The 19582-nt window shown below is 43.5% G+C and overlaps 1 protein-coding gene across 2 annotated transcripts in view; it reads right to left on the reverse strand.

The window, feature by feature from the left end:
• Window positions 1–19582, reverse strand: part of ADCY8 (adenylate cyclase 8) — a 235353-nt gene that overhangs the window by 81712 nt on the left and 134059 nt on the right. For both annotated transcript variants that reach the window (XM_018058572.1, XM_018058573.1), the window contains exon 8: window positions 5693–5890. In XM_018058572.1, coding sequence (XP_017914061.1) covers window positions 5693–5890 — 198 coding nt within the window. The remainder of the gene's footprint in view (window positions 1–5692; window positions 5891–19582) is intronic.

Raw genomic sequence — 19582 nt, forward strand, 5'->3', positions numbered from 1 at the left:
GATCCGGGTTCAATCCCTAGGTCAGGAAGATCCCCTGGAGAAGGAAATGGCAACCCATGCCTTCTGTATCTAAGTTTCATTCAGAGCCTTGTCCCAGAAGAGAAATAAGGGGTAGAGGCTGAGAAATATCACCTTTCTCTAAGTGTTCTGGGATTAAGATCTTCATATATAAAGAACACTCACAAATCAATAAGACAGAAATGAGCATCACAATAAAAGACAATTAAGATGAACATTCAAGTCACATAATTAAGACAAATGTGAAGATCACAAAAGAAGAAATATAAAGACCAAAAGACAAAACACATATACAGAAAGACATTCAACCTCAATAATAATTTTTTTTAAATATGGCAGGAAGATGCTCCTTGTATCTTATCAAGTTGGTAATTTTTAGAAAGCATAGGCACAATTTTTGAGGGTTATTTCAGAATACACGAGTATTTTAAAATGTGCATTCTCTTGTACCCATTTTTATGATTTTATCCCAAGAAAATAATTAAACATGGATGTATGATATAACTATGACCCTGGTAATGGCAATGCAATTTATAATTTGCAATAGTTAAAAACTGAGGGAACAAAAGCAAAAGTAGTTAAAATACCCACTGGCATAGTATGCAGTTACAAAAAATATTTTGTAACTAAACATTTATTACTGTGGGGCAAAGTTCAAGTGAAGAATGCTTAGCACTATCTTATAAGGCATGATGTATAAATGGCCCTGTTTTAATAGAAACATTGCACAGATAAGTGTAAAGAATCACATTCATGGATGACTAGCGTGACACACGGCAAGATATTAACACTGGGCATTGCGGGTTGAGATCACAAGAGATGTCATTTTCTTTGTTTCTTCACTTTCACTTTTCACTTTTATATGCTTGGTATAAGCTTTTGCTAGGGCAAATGCATTACCTTTTTTAGGGAACAAATTCATATATATTAGAAGAAAAAACCCAATATGACTGACAGCATGTGACAAACCCCATGATTCCTACATCTCTTTATCACAGTTTTATTTTTTTTTTTATTTGCCCCTGAGATCTATAAGCTCCCTTTAGGAAATTTTAGCCAGAAATTAAAGACAGGCAGAGAATTCTTTAGTGGAGGGAACCTTAGATGACTGGATAAGGGCTCTACCCCCATTCTGGAGTCTTCCCAGAAATCTCATGTGGTCGCAGGCAAGTGAAGATGTTGAGAATGGCTACTTCTAACCAGGCCAAGATCTAAGCCTGGGGTCACATGACTTGTCACCTGTGTGATTTTTGAGTGACTGGAGCTGCCATTTATAATTACGTCGAGAAAATGGACGTAAACTGGGCAAACCAGGACATGTGTTCAGCAGGACCTCCGGGAATTCACAGCCTCAAAGCACTGACAGCTGAAAGCTACCAGGAGCTGCCCAACTATCTCATTTCACAGGTGAGAAAACCTGAGGACAGAGAAGGAAAGTGTGCCGTTCAAACTTGGCTAAGACACAGGAGTCATGTACACACTTTCTGAAGCTTAACTCGGAAGATTTCTCTGCGTGGACATCCTGTGAACCACCATGAGATGACATGGCAGGGAGTAAGCAGAACATTACAATCTTCTCTCCTGAAACTCCACTGTCAAGAGTCAGACCAAAAGCAACCCATGTCTTTTGGCTCTTAGGATTCACAACATATAGCTTGAGGCCAGTTGCAGGGGTGAGACAATCTCCTCAAAGATTCTCCTTATTAACCCGAGTCTTCAGTACTCTTGACTGGAAAATCCCAGGGACGGAGGAGCCTGGTAGGCTGCAGTCCATGGGGTCACCAAGAGTTGGACACGACTGAGAGACTTCACTTTCACTTTTCACTTTCATGCATTGGAGAAGGAAATGGCAACCCACTCCAGTGTTCTTGCCTGGAGAATCCCAGGGACTGGGGAGCCTGGTGGGCTGCCGTCTACATGGGGTTGCACAGAGTCGGACACGATTGAAGTGGCTTAGCAGCAGTAGCTGCTCAGTCACTTAACAAGTATTTATGCAACACTGGGAGGCAGGTAAAAGTCCCACTTCACATAAAGCTTGGTACATATGCTAATTTTTACAAGCTAATGTAACCAAGAAGTGTCTGGATGATATTTCAAAGCGGTTTTTTATGTTCTCCAATTCACAAATAAAGGTGGAAAGGAGAACAGTTTCCCTTATTCAAATAACCACATATTGTTCAAACAGAATGAAGCCTTTTCTTCCTACAGAATTTCCAACGTAAAAATCATTGTTTCCATTTCCAGGTTTTCTTTCAGAAAATATACATTTATGGTCCAAAGTTGCTCTCAAAAAGCAGGTTAGGGCAGTGGGAAGAGACAAGACTTTGTAGTCATAAATACAGTAAATATTTCAACAAATCTAAGATGCACAAGTTTTACCCTACCTTTTAACACTGAAATCAGAGAGTTATCTTACTGTCATTGGAGACTTAAAATCTTGAATTCTTCCAGGGAGGTTTGTGATTGCTGCTACTGGTCACTAGGGGGCAATATGAACCCAGTGAAGTGAAAGTTTCTCCGCCGTGTCCCACTCTTTGCCACCTCTTGGACTATACAGTCCATGAATTCCCCAGGCCAGAATACTGGAGTGGGTAGTCTTTCCCTTCTCCAGGGGATCTTCCTGACCCAGGAATTGAACCCAGGAATCCTGCATTGCAGGCAGAGACCACTTTAAATTCTCTGCCTGACTTTTTTTAAAGATCACATTCAGAGTGTGAACTCAGGTGGCAAAACCACGCGCATTCCACTTTGGAGTTCAGCTTCTTGGAGAGGATTTTTGTTTGTTTTTTCATCTAACCAATACCCAGGGAGAGGCAGGCATGTGAATTTCCTTGTTGACTGTCTATTGGGTGGTTTTTCTTAGTGCTGCATAGAAACCGAACACCTCATAGGCGATGGTACCTTAGAGTCAATGAAATACGGCAACCAAATTCTGAGATCTATAACTTCTACTTAACCTCTAAGAGGTTCAGTTTTCTCTTACAAAAGTAAGCGAGATAGTAATGTTTCCCTGAGCATGCAATAGGCCGGTATACCGAAACGCTGGCCACAGAGTAGACACACACTGATGCCGTGCTCTAATTCTGGAGTCCTGTGGATTTGAAGGCTCTGCTTTTATTTCGGTAAGGCCTCTGGGACCCTTTCTTACCTGACCTGTCTCCCAAATCCCTGCCCTGAGTTTCCACTTCATCCAAAGTTCAAAGAGAGGAGAATGAAGATGGCGCAGGATTGCCTTCTCCAGACAAGGGCCTGGGGTAGCAGATCCTCAGGGCTCCTGGGAGGGGCAGTGTCCTGACCAGACCAGGGCACTGGCTTTGGGGTCACAGTGAGCTCAGATTGCAGTCCCTATACTGACAGCTTGAGTTTGGGTGGGCTACTGAATCATTTCTCCATGCCCCATTTCATCAAGTATAAAAGGAGGCTCTTTATAACATCCATTGGCTTGGCCAAAAAAGTTCGTTTGGGTTTTTCTGTAACATCTTATGAAACCTGAATGAACTCTGGCCAACCCAGTATTTCTTACTGTCATTGTCAGTTTGTGCTCATAGCTTAGAAACGGTTGTTGTGTAGTCGCTAAGTCCTATTTGACTCTTGGTGACTCCACGGACTGTAGCCTGCCAGGCCCCTCTGTCCATGGGATTTCCCAGCAAGACTACTGGAGTGGGTTGCCATTTCCTTCTCTAGGGGATCTTCCTGACCCTGGAATCGAACCCGCGTCTCCTGCTTGGCAGGCAGAGTCTTAACCACTGAGCCACCAGGAAAGCACATAACTTAGAATGGTACCTGTTGTTCAGTTGCTAGTCATGTTTGACCCCATGAGTTGCACTTCTTGTTTTTTGTGACCCCCATGAACTGTAAGCTGCCAGGCTCTTCTGTCCATGGGATTTCCCAGGCAGGAATACTGGAGCAGGTTGCCATTTTCTTCTCCAGGGTGAAATAACCACTGGTTACTACTTATGATATATCCTCTGCTCAGCAGTAGTGTTGCCCCTGGAGAGGGTCTCTGAGTAGGAGTCGATGAGGACTGTGTCTGTAACATGAGGGGGGTTAGCACTATCTGGTGTGCCTTGATTGCTCGCTCCTGGGAGCCCATGTTATGCAGAGCACGGGCTAGATGATGTAAGACCGGACTATCAGTGACCTAATCCCCACGTGTCTGTTCAGGAGCGGATGCTGTCCCTTGCTTCTAGAAGAACCTCCCTGGTCACAGAAAGCAACCTCTGATACATAGTGCCTCCTCTAGCTCCAATGCCCCTCCAACACCAAGGCCTGCAGGTGAGCACCAGACATTATTGAATAAAATACATTAGAAACGATCTCTAGTCTGCAGGGGTCAGGTCATCGGTGAAGCAAGTACATCTTTAGCAAGAATGAATAAAAGAGTTTTTGTACAGCTCTGGACACAGCCTAATTGAGAAGATTCTTTGTAAGACCACCTTGCCTTTCCTAGCTCCTCCAATGGAGAAGCCAGGATAGAAAATGCCTTTAATTACATTACTAACAAGAAAAATCCACCTGCAATGGTAGGGGGTGGGGAGGGTTGTTGAATAGGCTAAGTGTTTCTTTTCCTTTTGTTTTGTTAGTACATAGACACAATACATTCAAACTGTGAATGGCAGGTGAAGATCTTAATTTTGGAGTTTGCAACCTTCAGATAGTTATCAAAGAGACTCACTGGGAATAATGCATGTGCTTGGAAGTGTGACTTCTCCAAACCCAGCAAAGTAGAATATCCCAGGCAGCTAAGCAAACTTGCAAAAAATTGCTCACTGGAGCTTTGCAGAGTATCGAATCAAACTCCTGAAATTTGCTTGCAAATCCCCTACTGTTCTTGCCGGAGGCTCCTGCAGATGCTAAGCACCTCCTGTGCTCAGCCAAGGAAGGTCTGTCAGCTTCCATCAGTGCAAACGAGCAGCCTAGTTACCCAGGGACAGCACCCACTCATGGTTTGGTGCTGGGGGGAGGGGAGAAGGGGCATGAAACTAAGTCACCATCAATACAGTAATGGTGGCCACTTTTGAGCAGTTGATCTCATCAAGGCATTGTCTGGAGCATTTCATCCTAAATTATCAGGGAGGCATGTCCATCAGCCTCATTGTACAGAGAGGATCTCCTGCTCAAAGCCTCCTTCACTTACTGAAGGTCACACAGTAAGGAAGTGGCAGAGGTGGAACTGGAACCCAATTCTGAATCCACTACCATGTACTATGTGTACATCAGGGGAACTCTGAGCAGCGGACAACTGGGAAAATGGGAGAACAGATGTCTACAATCTAACAAAGACAGTGTTTATCACTAATACCTGCATTAGGTTATTGGGTGCCCTCATATAGTAGGTTACAAGGGTAGCAGATTCACCTAAAATCAATGGCAAGTGGGTGTTAACGTCACTTGGGTTAATAATCTCAAAGTGGAAGGAACTCCTTTGTTCTTTCCATCATCTTTTCCATAAAGAGCAAACTCGACGCTCTCTTTATCTAACCAGCATCTCCTTTCATGGCCTTCGGTCTACTCATGATTTTCAAAGAGAAAAAGAAAAGACAGTATCAAACCAAGCAAACACACCACAAACACACTCAACCAAAACCGCAGCCCCTGGGCTCGCTCTCTAGTCCCATGAACATTTACAACCATTTATTTCAGAAAAAGAGCCACTGTGGAGACCCAGCTCTACCTTGTGCTCCAGGCTGGAGTCTTTAAACATCAGTGAGAATGGCTTGATATGCTCTCTTCTCAATTTATCACCACTCCGCAAGTCGATGGTATGTTCTATTCTCTTGTTAATTTCCTCAGGCCCAGACTGGACATGCAAAGCTTGTGCAAGATGGTTTGGAAGTAGATTTATTGAATTTCTTGTTAGGGCAGCCAGAGTCTAGGGGGAAAGCACATGCAAACACAATAAACCTGCTAGTCCCCTTTGGATTAAAAAGAAAGGCAATGTGTTCAGATTAGGTTGCATCGCAAACAGTAAGAGCATTCCATGCAGTTGTATTCAGTGAAACCTATGGAAGTCGATAAGTTAGCATTTGGTTCCCAGAAACACAACCTGGAAAAACAGTATATCAAGGGGGATATTTCCCTCTCCTCTGTGTAGGTGCACTGAATTCCTTCGGTTCAGGTATAGGGAGAGCTGTCAGTTTGCAAATGTTAACCAAGAGCCTTCTCTAACCAGGCACATCCCTGGTTTGAGAGAAAGAAAACCAATACAAATAACAGAAGGGAAAACAGAGCTCAAAAGCCCACAGAAATGATCCTCTCCAACCAAGTAGATTCCACATTTTCACGTGGTCTTTCCTTGAATGGTGGTGGAGAGACTTGGGGATGAATGGCTTGCATTTTTTTTTTGTTTGTTTTAGCATTTCTCATGGACAGTCAAATGAGCCAGAATCTGCTACTTAAACTTGATGGAGATTGTTAGACCTTTTATACTTGACAAATGTTTTTTCCCCATAGACTGTTATATATCTATATTTTCATATAGATATATGTGTTTGATTTCCAAAATGCAAGCAGTTGCAGCCTCTCACTGTTTCACAGGATTAAACAGCAGGAGGTGGGGAAAGGCACAACCATCATGGTTGATCATTGGGTGTGGCCACACAGATGCAGAAATAGCACTGGCTTAGGAAGACCCAGCAGATTCGGCAGAGGGGACTCCGTCTCCTGGCATCTTAGCTGCAGGTGACAAGATCAACCAGTGGGATCCAGCCAAAGGCAATACCCACTCACAGCTCCAATTTCAACTTCTTTGACCCAAAACATGAGAGTTGGAGCTCGAGGGATATAAGGACAGCAAGGCTCATCTCCTCCCCCGGAAGATTTCTTGAGAAGAGGTGGAGGATGCAGTACCTCTGTAGAGGGGAAGAGAAAGCTCTGCCTCCGAACACACTCACTGCACCTTCTTTTCTCTGCCAGCCTCTCATCTTGGCCAATGTTAATAAGCTAGACTGAGATAAGATGATGCAGTCATGGAATAACAGCCTGTGAGAGCGGACAGAACACCTTGGAGGTCCTGCTGCCTGAATCCTTCATATACACATGTGGTTGTTCAGTCGCTTAGTCGTCTGACTCCTTGTGACCCCCTGAACTACAGCACGCCAGGCTCCCCTGTCCTTCACTATGTTCTGGAGTTGGCTCAAACTCATGTCCATTGAGTCGGTGATGCCATTCAACCAATCTCATCCTCTATCACCTCCTTCTCCTCTTGCCCTCAATCTTTCTCAGCGTCAGGGTTTTTTCCAATGAGTTGGCTCTTTGCATCAGGTGACCAAAGTATTGGAGCTTCATGAGACTCAAAGAATTATACTCATGAGCCATCAGCTTCTCTGCAGCCAGGTCAGACTCTCTGACTCTGGAGCCAGAGTTGGGGGCTTTGATCTCATGGAGCCCACTAGCCCATTCCATGAGGATTCCTCCTATGACACTGTTGGACTCTTCCGTTTAATCTTCATGGAGATACTCGACATAACCTAAATTCATAGTCTCTAAAGAATTCTAGAGCAGAGCTTTATCACTGGTAGAATTTACTGAAAACCTTTTCTCCAGCCACACGACAAAAGATGGAGTCACAGGTGCCAACACGAGCAAGTATAGTATATGCTCTGAGGATACTGAAGCTAATTTCAGCACTGAGTTCCAAGGAGGCAAGCACAGAGGAAAAAAAACAAATGTCAGGTGGAGGTATGGCAGGATGAGTGGTGAGGAGGAGAGGTGGATCCAAGAGAAGGAAGCAGGTACCAGTATTTTAGAAAACCGAAGAGCAGAGTTCATATAGGGCACAGGGTTTGAGCTCTGGTGTTAAATGTTTTTAGAACAGCATCTCAGAAGGTGAAGGAGACTGGAGCCTACCCTCTGTGGATCTCCTATCATCTTCTTGGGCAGAAATTCTCTCTACTGTTTGGAAATGTCAGAATTCAGTCTTCTATCTCAGAGAGGAAGTGGGAAAGACACTCTGCTGCTCACGGCAGTCCCAAAACACAAACTGAGGTGTGCCCAGTACCGTTGGGAACATAATCTTCCAAACTCCATTCCAGGTCTATGAATTTGGGCAAATTGTTTAAACCCTGTGGGACTTTCCTAGTAGCTCAGCAGCATTTAAGATGGTTAAGGCTCCACGCTTCAGCTGCAGAGGACATGGGTTCAATCCCTGGTTGGGGAGCTAAGATCCTGCATACTTTGATGTGTGGGAAAAAAAAATGATTGAAGCCCAGATGAAAACCAGAGTTCCTTCTGAACTCAAGTTTCTGAACATAGGGTCTTGATGAGAGTCTCAGGATTTTGTAAACTTCATTTGGATGGGGTAGGAGAATATAAACCCTCTCAAACTCATCATGACCAGAAGCCTGTTCTTTCAGAATCATGTTTATCTGTATACACACTAACAACCTACTTTTTTCTTTTTTTAAAATAGGTCCTATGGCTTCATGGATAGTCATATATTTGGTATTTCTTAATCAGTTTGTGCCAGCAAATAACAAATTACTCCCAATGAGATCTCAGACTGAAAGTGTACTCCAGAAACATCTAGTTTTGTTGAGTCAAAAACACTTTAGCTCTTATGGATCACATATTCAAGTCTTCAAACACCCTCTGCAGCACCCGTGTAGATGCTGTAAATCAGCCTGCACAGTCTCCGTTCTGGAATTTGAGGAAATCATCCCTCTCTTTCATCACAAGATTCTCTTAATTAACTCTTTCCCCAAAATCTTGTTCTAAGGAACACAGGAATGAAGGAATGCTTCTTTACAAAATGGTTTATGGACAAATCAGTTTAGGAAATGTGGATCCACTTTTTGTTTACCGCCATCCATTCTCATTACTCTCCTCCGGAGAAAGGATTTTGTTTCTTTTGTGAATCTCTTTGTCTGGAGTGTGTATGTCAGAACCTGGCACTAAAGTAGGCACTCAGTACTGGTGTGTTGAATGAAAAAATTCTTATAACCTCCTATTGGAGTCTCACAGTACGCATTACTGAAATAAAGGTACGGATAAGTTCTGTAGAAATCAGGCTTTTAAACTGCATTCTCCAAACTTTTATAACCATGAAACAGTTTTTGCTCAGATCTCCTCTACATGCTTCATGGAGGACCACTTTGGAAATAGTACTCTAAAGTTCTTCCCTGGTTTTGTTTGCAACTCTTACTTAGTGGATCTGTTTCTGATCTCTGAATATAATCTATTTACTCCCCTCCACTTTTCTTCCACAGGCTAATGGCGTCAGCTTTCCCAATCACTTCACAGGTGACACGGTTTCCACATAGGGCACAACAATGCTCTCCACTTTGTCCATACCTTGGGTATACTATTGCGCAGAATCAGACTGAATGCAAACGACATCAGACTCTGTGTTGGAGCTTGGGCAACTAACACAGTATGACCTGGTAAACAGTCACTCAGTCTACTACATTTTCTGCACCTGAATGTGTGGCAGCTAGGTAGACTGTCCTGCTCCTTCTTTAAAACCCAATTCAGACATCATCTTCTGCAAGAAGCCTATTATGAGTCTGCACGTATCCTTAGCACAGCAGTTACTGTGATGTATTGTTACCGTCTCATTGTGGGTTTGCCTGTTCCGCTAGGCTCTGATCTGGAGGGCCAGGCACTGTGTTTTACCCGTAACTAAACCTTCAGCATCTGGCATATTTGACACATTCTTAATAAGCACTTTTGGAATGAATGAAGGCATGCGTGAATGAAAGGTTGAATGGCTGTGTCAGACTATTCTTAGGGCACTGTTTTCAATCTCTTGCAACCAAAAGTCTGGTGATGCTTTTCCTGTCCTCCCCAAAATGGACTCCAAATTTAGACTTTGTTTACCAAATTGCATTTATTAAATAAGAAGTAGTTTGTTTTCCTACTATTCAATTAAATGCCTAGTTTTTGATCAGCCTGGGATAACAGGCATTGCCACAACAGCTTAAGAGAATTCCAGCCAAGAGCAACAACCTTGAAAGGCAGCTTTATGATGCTTCTCAGCATGGGGTTTTTATTCAGGTGTTTGGAATCCAGAACATGAGATCACAGACGGGAAAGCACTAACCTACAGTCCTTTCTGGGACCAATGCCTGGATAAACATCAGCTTGAGTGTTTCCCATGAACCAGAATAAAGCAAAGGTTAAAGTTATCAGTGAAAGGGTGTCATCTTTTAGCCCTGCTGGAGATGGAGTCTTGACATTAAGTGATAGGTAATTGTGACTGAAATCCTGCACTGTAGGCCAGCTCGCTATTGATTGGGAAAGACCCAGAGAAGATGCCCAGCCCAGCAGGCTCAGAGCCTCACAGGGACCTCTGTCTCTTATGCGGAGATGGCTTATCCTCTCCCCAGACTCTGGCTGCTTCCAGCCTCAACCTGGAGGCTGCACTCCAAAGCAGGTGTGCCCAGCAGCTTCCTCAGCTGCTCCAGAGCTTCCTCCCATCACGCCTATGGCAGCATCTCCCTGAGCCTCATCTGGAGGCCTCTGTGGCTACACTTCAAACTTGTCGCCTGCAGGGTTTGGATTGCGGAAAAGGCAGAAATTGTACATTTTAGTCCCTAACCCATTTTCTGTGTCCTGCAACTACAGGCCAATGTGAGAAGAAATCGCCAGGAACAAACACTAAGCCTGAATAAGGGCGCTCAGGTGTACACATTAGAGCTCTTTTTTATTCTGTGCTATGCTCAGTTGTGCCCTACTCTTTGTGACCACATGGATTGTAGCCTTCCAGGTTCCCCTGTCCATGGGAGTTCCCAGGCAAGAATGTTGGAGAAGGTTGCCATTTCCTAGTCAGGAGATCTTCCTGACCCAGGGATCAAAACCAAGTCTCCTGTATCTCCTGCATTGGCAGGTACATTCTTTTCCACTGAGCCACCAGGAAAGCTCATTTTTTTCCTTCTACTGTTTATTAACCACACCCAACCAGCCCCCAGAAGAGAAGACTTCTTTTTTTTAAAATTTATTTTTGTGTTCTTTTTATGAAAGCTCACTTGGGAAAGCTTTGAGGTGATCTAGTCCAAAATTATTTGCTCCAGGAAGAATGCTTGTTGCATTTGAAAGTGGAACAATTATTGTTTTTTCCCCTCAAATCCAGGGATGGGGAGCAGAGATTTCTTTGGGTATGCATGTCATGTTTTTCTGGTAAGAAGGTTCTAGTGAAGTGAGTGAAGTCGCTCAGTCGTGTCCGACTCTTTGCGACCCTGTGGACTGTGGCCTACCAGGCTCCTCCATCCATGGGATTCTCCAGGCAAGAATACTGGAGTGGGTTGCCATTCTAGGTGGTATTAATTTGGGAAAACACTGAGCTGGGGGTCCCAGGGAAAATATCCACATGGGGCTTTCCAGAACCTGCCATGTAACAATTTTTCCTTTTGAAAACAATGGAGGTGCTAGTGAATTAGACCATTCTTTATAAGTAAGGGGTGTTAGCCAAGATTGCCACAATTTTCCCTGTCTGTACTGAGAAAAAATGAAATGTCACATTCAAATGATATACCTGATGCTTTTTCTAAAATTGGGGATATTGCTTACTTTCTCTCTCTTTAAGATATTTATCCCATCATCACCTATCTCCCAAACAAATCAAAAGAATGTTTAATGAGATCTTACTGTGGGAGGAGGTTTACAGAATACAACTACAGGAAGAGCTGAAGGAATTTTCATAATAGGCTCATAGCTTCTGCACCAGGAAACGAAATAACAAGCATCAGAATGTCCACTCTGTTGGCTGAAATAATAGTCCGGACATTTCTAGCCAGCCTGCTCCAGGATTCCAGCACCTCTCTGTAGCCTGGTTCCCTATTCTCAATTGTCAGCAAACAATGTCAGTCTGGGGCCTGGGCTATTTGAGCCTTCACTGCTTCCCACTTTGGAGCAGAATCAGAAGTATGCAAATATTGGCTGGATGCTGCATTGGATAAGGAATAAAAAATGTATAAGCTCCTTTGTCACTTTGTGGTCTGAAATTTCAAACTGTTTATGATTAAGAGAACAAAACAATAACCAGGAAGATATCCCAAATTCTGGCAGAATCCACAATAAACATTTACTTATTTGCTGTGATTTGAACCCCACAAACGCACTCTTGAACTTTTGACTAACATCGATAAGGCAGATCATCAAGATAGTTTACTTATTTGGGGGTTTAGGTCCCAGATGTGTTAGGTTCCTTTCCCAGGGTCCTTTGTCTGACATTAAATGCCTCATTCTTTGTTTCAGTTCATCCTACTAGTGGCTCCTGGCTTTGGACACAGACATGCTGGTTGGTTGCCTATGGACTGCGTCCGTGCTAGGTTGCTTCAGTCTTGTCCTACTCTGTGCGACCCTGTGGACTGTAGCCTGCCAGGTTTCTCTGTCCATGGGATTCTCCAGGCAAGAGTACTGGAGCGGGTTGCCATGCCCTCCTCCAGGGGATCTTCCCAATACAGGGATCAAACCGCGTCTCTTGTATCTCCTGCATTGGCAGGAGGGTTCTTTACCACTAGTGCCACCTAGGAAGCCCCTCCCCTTAGCTGCTGCTGCTGCTGCTAAGTCGCTTCAGTCGTGTCCGACTCTGTGCGACCCCAGAGATGGCAGCCCACCAGGCTCCCCCGTCCCTGGGATTCTCCAGGCAAGAACACTGGAGTGGGTTGCCATTTCCTTCTCCAATGCGTGAAAGTGAAAAGTGAAAGTGAAGTCGCTCAGTCGTGTCCGACTCCTAGCGACCCCATGGGCTGCAGCCTACCAGGCTCCTCCGTCCATGGGATTAGCCCTTTAGCTGAGGGGTGGGCAAATGGTCATTTGTGGCTGAATTTTTGGGCTGACCACAATTCCAGGTAATTGGGCAGAGCTCTCGAAACAAGGTTACCTGGAGCCCGCAGAGGGAAGCTCCAGCATTCAAGATTTTGTCCCAGAGCTCTGATCCAAGGACCTCAGAGCCAGATTAACCTAGGACAAGTGGTGCCTGACACTGATTTTGTCCAGCCAGGAGCTTGTCTGGCTCTGTTTGACCCATCTGCTAACTAGTTTGGGATCCCTTAAGTCTGATTTCATCCTCTGAATTTCTCAGAAAGATGCTAATCTCACTTTGGGAATAGGATTGTACTCTTGTCATTACACACTTGAGCCATTTTTAATCAAAATAGTTGCTAAACTGCTGCAGAATTGGCTGAAGGAGAACTTGGCACGCCCATTTAGATGTGGCCACTTTGAAGTTAGATGATTTGGGGGCAAGCTGCCAATTGAATTATTAGCTTTTAAAATATCACATCCACAGTAATGTGTGGAAGAGATGTGCAAACCCCCGGCTTGGACCTCATCTCAGGACTGGGTGGAGTGGGTGAGAGGGATGGTGTGGACTTAGGGAGGGAGGCAGGATTTCCCTCTGGATATGGCTCATGAGCTGGGGCGAGAGAAACCGAAACACTGATGGCTTGTTTATAAAGCCACAGGATAGGTGTGAATCAAAGTAGTCACAGCACTGAAATGACTGGGCCAAAATGTAATTGACTATGGCTGGAGAGGTGGCCACTAACCCACTGACCAAGTGACCCTTTGTTCTGGCAGTGGATTGGGTTGGCAATCAGAAATTTTCAGGTAATAAATCAACATCAGGACCAAAGTTATTCAGATTTCTTGTGAACATCAGTGATGTAGGTTTTTCAGAAATGTTAATGCCATGGGAAAAATTAGTGTGTGTGTGTGTTATATCTGTGTCTTTGTTTACTTAACAGAAACTTGCAGAAAATTTAAATATGAGTTACCTATCTTTTTATCTTTTTTAAAAGGTTCTGAAGCAACTCTTTTCATTGAGAAATATGACCGAAGTATTACATCAAGTTGTTCAGTCGCTAAGTCGTGTCTGATTCTTTGAGACCCCATGGACTGCAGCACTCCAGGCTCCCCTGTCCTTCACTATTTCCCAGAATTGGTTCAGATTCATGTCCACTGAGTTGGTGATGCTATCTAACCATTACATTCTATCAAGAGTTGCTGATAAATTGCTCATATTTGGTGCTATAAGTCTATGGGTCTTATTATACAATTTGGCTGATTAAGTTTAGTGACTGATACTTTCCTGGATTCAGCTTCAAAGGAGCTCACATTACTGACCTTCAAGAATCCAGCCTCTAAACTTTTCAGCAGAGATGGGGTGACAGACTGGGACCTGGGACCCGGGACCCTTGGCCGCAGTGCTGCAATGCTTGCACCTGAACGCACCTCTCCACGAACCACAAAATAGGAAGAAACTGTAAGGGACTAAAAATAACTGCATGCATGCCCACATGGGGCAAATTCTGAACAAAAGATACAAAAAGACCAAAAAGGCCCAACTGCCACTTCTGAAGAGCCAGGAGCAAAAACAGGGAGTTGGTAGCAAAAGCAGAGTTCTGTGCATGCCCCCTGCACAACACCACCTAAAGGGTGGGCAAACGACCCCAGCCACCCTTCTGGCCAGACCCCTGGATACATCCCTACCCTCACCCCATGTGAGGAACAAGCTCACCCCCACTTTGGGGAATGAGCAAGCAAGTGAACCTGCTACTTGTTCTCGCTCCCTCCTGCTACAGCAGGGGCCCAGTAAAGCCTTGCCTTAATTTCTTGTCTGGCCTTTGATCAATCTCTATATAGAGGAGGCCAAGAACCCTGGGGGGTAACAATAGCAGGACAAAACTGGGAAAAGAGGAGGCTGCTCCCTGGCTTCTACCTCCTCTTATCCTAACTTTTCTACCACACACTTTATTAGATCGATCCAATTAATTTAGCTCTTCTTGGCTATCATTATTCCTAATGGTTGTTTCTGAGTTTATCACTTAAGAACAGTCCTGTGTCTAAGTACTCTCAAGATATGGACACCTGAGTGGGTGCTACCGTATATGATGCATATGGAGCTCTTATCATCTCAAGCTGTGAAAAGATCCTTTAAGGGGCTAAAAGTGATACAGAAGTCATGGAGTGGGAAAGACACAATGGAATCTAGTGGTTCATAACCTGGAATTCACAGTAGTAGTTTGAAGATCCTTGAGACATGATGGTCATTCAAAAAATTCCATCAATATCCAAGGAATTAGGACTATAACTCCTTGTAAACTCCATGTGAAGTGACAATAAGTACATACACCAATAGTCAAGATGAAGCTGGCCAGGCCAACAGAAATATCCAGGGTCTGTGCTCTGGGCTGGAACGGAATCATCTTATGATGGGACCATTCGTTTCCTTGTGAAGAGCAGTAGCAATGGCGGGTCATGACACATGTGCCGACTCACTTTAAAAAGAGGGAATGCAAATTCACTCACATCGAATGCAATTTTCTTTGGAAAGAAAAACTTTGATATATATAAATCACATGGGGTCAGAACAATGAAAGGTATTCATGGAGAAAAGGTGGGAAAATCTTGACATAACTGAATGAAAAACTTTTACAGTGACACATCTCAGCCCAGCAAAACTGGCACCAAGATGAATAAAACTTAAATCCACTGCTATTTTTTCAAATTGAGGAAATAAGTAAAAAAGCAAACAAACAGATTTTTTGCTTTCTTTTCCTACCTACCTTCACACATTTTAAATATCATACAACTATCTTCACATGTTCAAAATACTATTGGGACTTCCCTTGGTTGGGGAAATTAGATTCCACATGCCTCTCCGCATGATCAAAAATAAAAATTAAAAATAAACTACTACTGCGTTCATTGGGTCCAGTTCCTCAGATGTTTACGGTTCCTGAAACAACTAGTCAATCCTTGGTGAAAGAAGACTCCAATGAGTTTAGCAAAGTTTCAGCCAGCTATTGGCCATGGGGGAGCCACAGGCTATGTCTTGTGCCAACTTATAAGCTCCTTTCCAGAGCTGCAATTCCATACGAGCCACAAACTCATCTCTCCCTTTATCTTTTCCACCTCAGTCTATCTCTGGAATTTCAGAGAAAGTGGGGATGTTGCGTCAAAGTTAATGGATCAAAATGCCCACTTAATCCACTCAATGCTCTCTGGATGGCTTCAAATCGATTTGCCTTTTTGAAGAGAGTGAAAAACCAGATCCCTCTAATTCCTGGCTGAACTCAGCTGCTATCTTCAGAGTTGGGACTAAGAGCAGCCTGGGGAGTTTTGTTGTCAGTACAAGCCACGTTACTGGAAGAGTACAGATGGACTTCAGGGAAATGTCCAGAACCCATCATGGTGTCTATCCCCAAAGCCTGCAGATGTCCCATCCAATGAACATCAAAGCTTAATCTGACGTTAAAAGTGGTTCAAAAGAAATTACCTATGGAGAAAAATTTGCCTGTGGCTTCCTCTATACCAAGACTGAACACAGACAATTAGATACTCAGCAGCTTGTCAAAGAAGCAGCTGACTTGGAAAACACAGCTTCCACTTCAAGGCCACTGCCCAGTATTTCAGGCATTTTTAGGGGTAGAAACTTCAGGTCAGGGTTCTCAGAGGGGGAGGAGAAGCATGTGATTTGGTCCCCAGGAGCCGAAACCCAGGCTGAGATGATGGCCCTGTCTTTTCTCTCCTCCTGGGGTCTTGTTCCCTCATCCTTCGCTTTACTCCTGCTTGTCTGTAGATTTCAGCTTAACCTTCCTGCCTTGGGAAGGTCTTCACTGACTACCTGGGATCACTATGCAGTTCTGCTAGAATGAGAACAATGTCACTGAGCCTGATGACCTGCTAGTAATACCACTGGACTGTGAGCTCCCAGACAGCTTGCACCTCTTTCAGCATCTCCCTGGCCTCAGCACCCAGCACAAGGCTTGGCAAATCATAGTTCTTTCAGTAGTTGAATAATCAGCGGCTGCACGAATGAGGAAACAAATGGATCTCTGGGGGGACTGACTTGCCCAAGTCAAATGCTAAAGTAAAATGGGTTTGAATTAAGCTGGTTCTTTGTCTTCTGGCCTTTCACAGGCAAAGAGAAGGGGCCTGCCACTTGGTGCGCAGCCCGCCTTTAGAGAGGAACAGAAGGAAAGAAATCAAACCCTAGTGATCAGTATTTCTTGACGGGAGAATACAATGGTCATGTTGATTATTTTGCTTGAATGATTATTTTGCCTGAAAAATAGCAAAGTGTGATGATGTTTATAACGATGTTTGGCCCCTCCCCCCACCCGCCGTTTAATCAAAAATGCAATTATCCAGAACACTGAGAGAAAGGGCAGACTTCATCCCCTAGTTAGATGAAATTTCATCTCAATAATTCTTTTTTTGCTTTAACTCTTGCTTCTGATTTGGTGTTAACATTTTAAGACAGTTCATTAGATGACAGTTATGCTAAACTGTTATACCAGGAAAACTGTAAATAAGGGGTATTCCCATTACTTCCCATCATTACAAATAATTCCTAGTGAATTATTTGTTCTCTGGGCTTTGGGTGGCAAGATTCTGAAGTGTAGGTAACTCACCAGAATAGCTACAGACTTCCAACATGGGTCTGAGGCTGACAAACTGAAGGGGCAATTTTGGAGCTGAGAGAAAAGTCATGGGACCATCTAGTCCAGTTCTGCCTTTGCACAGATGAGAACCTTGAGGCCTGGAAGGCAGATGTGGTGGCCCAAGGCCTTGCAATAGTATGCGGAGAATCATGGCAAGGACTCCATTCTCTTGAATTTCTGTTCCAGCCCTTCCCATTATCATAGGGGCAAATTTGAGGTCCTGCAGAAATTTGCCCCAGGATTAGGAGACACACAGGGCTAACTGGCTTACTATGAGAAAACGGGCCCTCAGCATCAAGTCCACAAGGCTTTGATCAGCAAGGCAATCAGATGAGAGTTTTTTCCTTTCAATGCCTACAGAAAACAGGATCTAAGAGAAGTCCCAGCTGGGACTGATAAAAACATAATAACATAAATATGCTCATATCCTGCTTTCAACCATGGCTAGCCTCACTCCCTACACATTTCTGGACTCAGGGTTCTCTAGGCTAAGTGCAACTAAATCAAATGGTTCACTTCTTGTTTTATTACTGCATAGATATGAGAGACTTTCCTGCTTAACCCTTTCCATGCCAACAATGATCACATCAGGACTTTCAGGGAGTAAGATGTTAGAGGTATTGCTAATACTACCTGGAGGAAAAGTTGGTCTTTTTCTGGAGTTTTCACAGGAAAGTTCTAAATATGCCTGCCGAGAAAGTGAGTCATCTTCAGAGGGTGAAGACATACACACGTGCGCACACACACACACATGACCTTTTACGATCGACTGACCAGGAAACAAGGTAGACGGTAGACACCTGGTATATATCTTCAGGACGCAGAGAGGAGGCCATGCAGCCTGATTCAAAGCATGAAGGTTTCAGAATCAGACATGACCAGGTTCTGATTTTAGTTCTGTTGTTCACTCACTATATGCCCTTCAGGGAATGAACTTATCTCTCAAATCACAATTTTGTCACTTGTAAAGCAGGCACATCAAACTGACCCAGTAAGACTGATGTGAGAATGAAACGCAAAGACTTTGAGCAACACTCCCCACATGGTACCTGGCCCCAGGCTCTCCCCTTCTACTAGTGTCGGTGAGGCCATGGATGTTTATCTATGTTCCTGGTAAGGAAATGCATTTAATTTCTGTCTTGTTGTGTGGAACACAGGCATACCTTATTTTAGTGCACTTCATTTTATTGCACTTTGCAGATATTGTGGTTTTTACAAATTGAAGGTTTGTGGAACCCTGCCTCAGGCAAGTCTTTGGGTGCCATTTTTTTAAAACTGTATTTGCTCACTTGGTGTCTTTGTGTCACATTGTGGTGATTCTTACAATATTTCAGACTACTGCATTATGTCTGCTGTGATCTGTGATCAGTGATCTGTGCTGTTACTACTATGATTCACTGAAAGCTCAAGTGATGGTTATCTTTTTTAGCAAAAATATGTTTTTTAATTAAGGTATGTACATTTTTTAAGACATAATGTTATCACACGTTTAATAGATTACTGTATACTGTTAATATAACCTGTATGCACTGGGAAACCAAAACATTGGTGTGACCAGTTTTATTGTGATATTTGCTTTATGATGGTGGTTTGGAAGCAGATCTAAAATAATTTCATTTGTGTTTGCGATCTTCACAGTGCACATATGAACCTCATGAATAATGACCAAAGTCAGTCTACTGTACAGAAACAACTAATATATACAACAGAAGTACCAAATCTATGCTTTCCCCACCAGTGATTCTTTTAAAAGGTCTAGAGGAGTAATGGAAAAATGCCTAGGTTCTGATGTCATGATCAATGTAAAAAGGAGGGATGGGACAATGGTGATGATTTCTCAATAAATGGGGGAGAGAACCCAGGCTTTAAAAGGGAGTTTGCTTCTAAAAGAGTAGCTCCACCTCTCTTGGCATATCACCTGTCATAAAAATCAAGTTAAGTATATATATGGCTGATGCACTTTGCTGTACAGCAGAAACTCGCACTGACATAGTAGTGTAAAGCCACTATACTCCAATAAAACACACACACAAAAAATCAAGTTAAAATGATTCATGTCCTCACACAATGCACTTTATAGAGACATAAAAGCTTCAACCTTTGATATCCTCATATAAATAATAAGTAAAAATGCTGCTTGTCTAATGAGTCCATTCTTGCTCCCTACAATCCATTCT

This window comes from Capra hircus, chromosome 14 (assembly GCF_001704415.2).
Source record: "Capra hircus breed San Clemente chromosome 14, ASM170441v1, whole genome shotgun sequence".
Taxonomy (NCBI): domain Eukaryota; kingdom Metazoa; phylum Chordata; class Mammalia; order Artiodactyla; family Bovidae; genus Capra; species Capra hircus.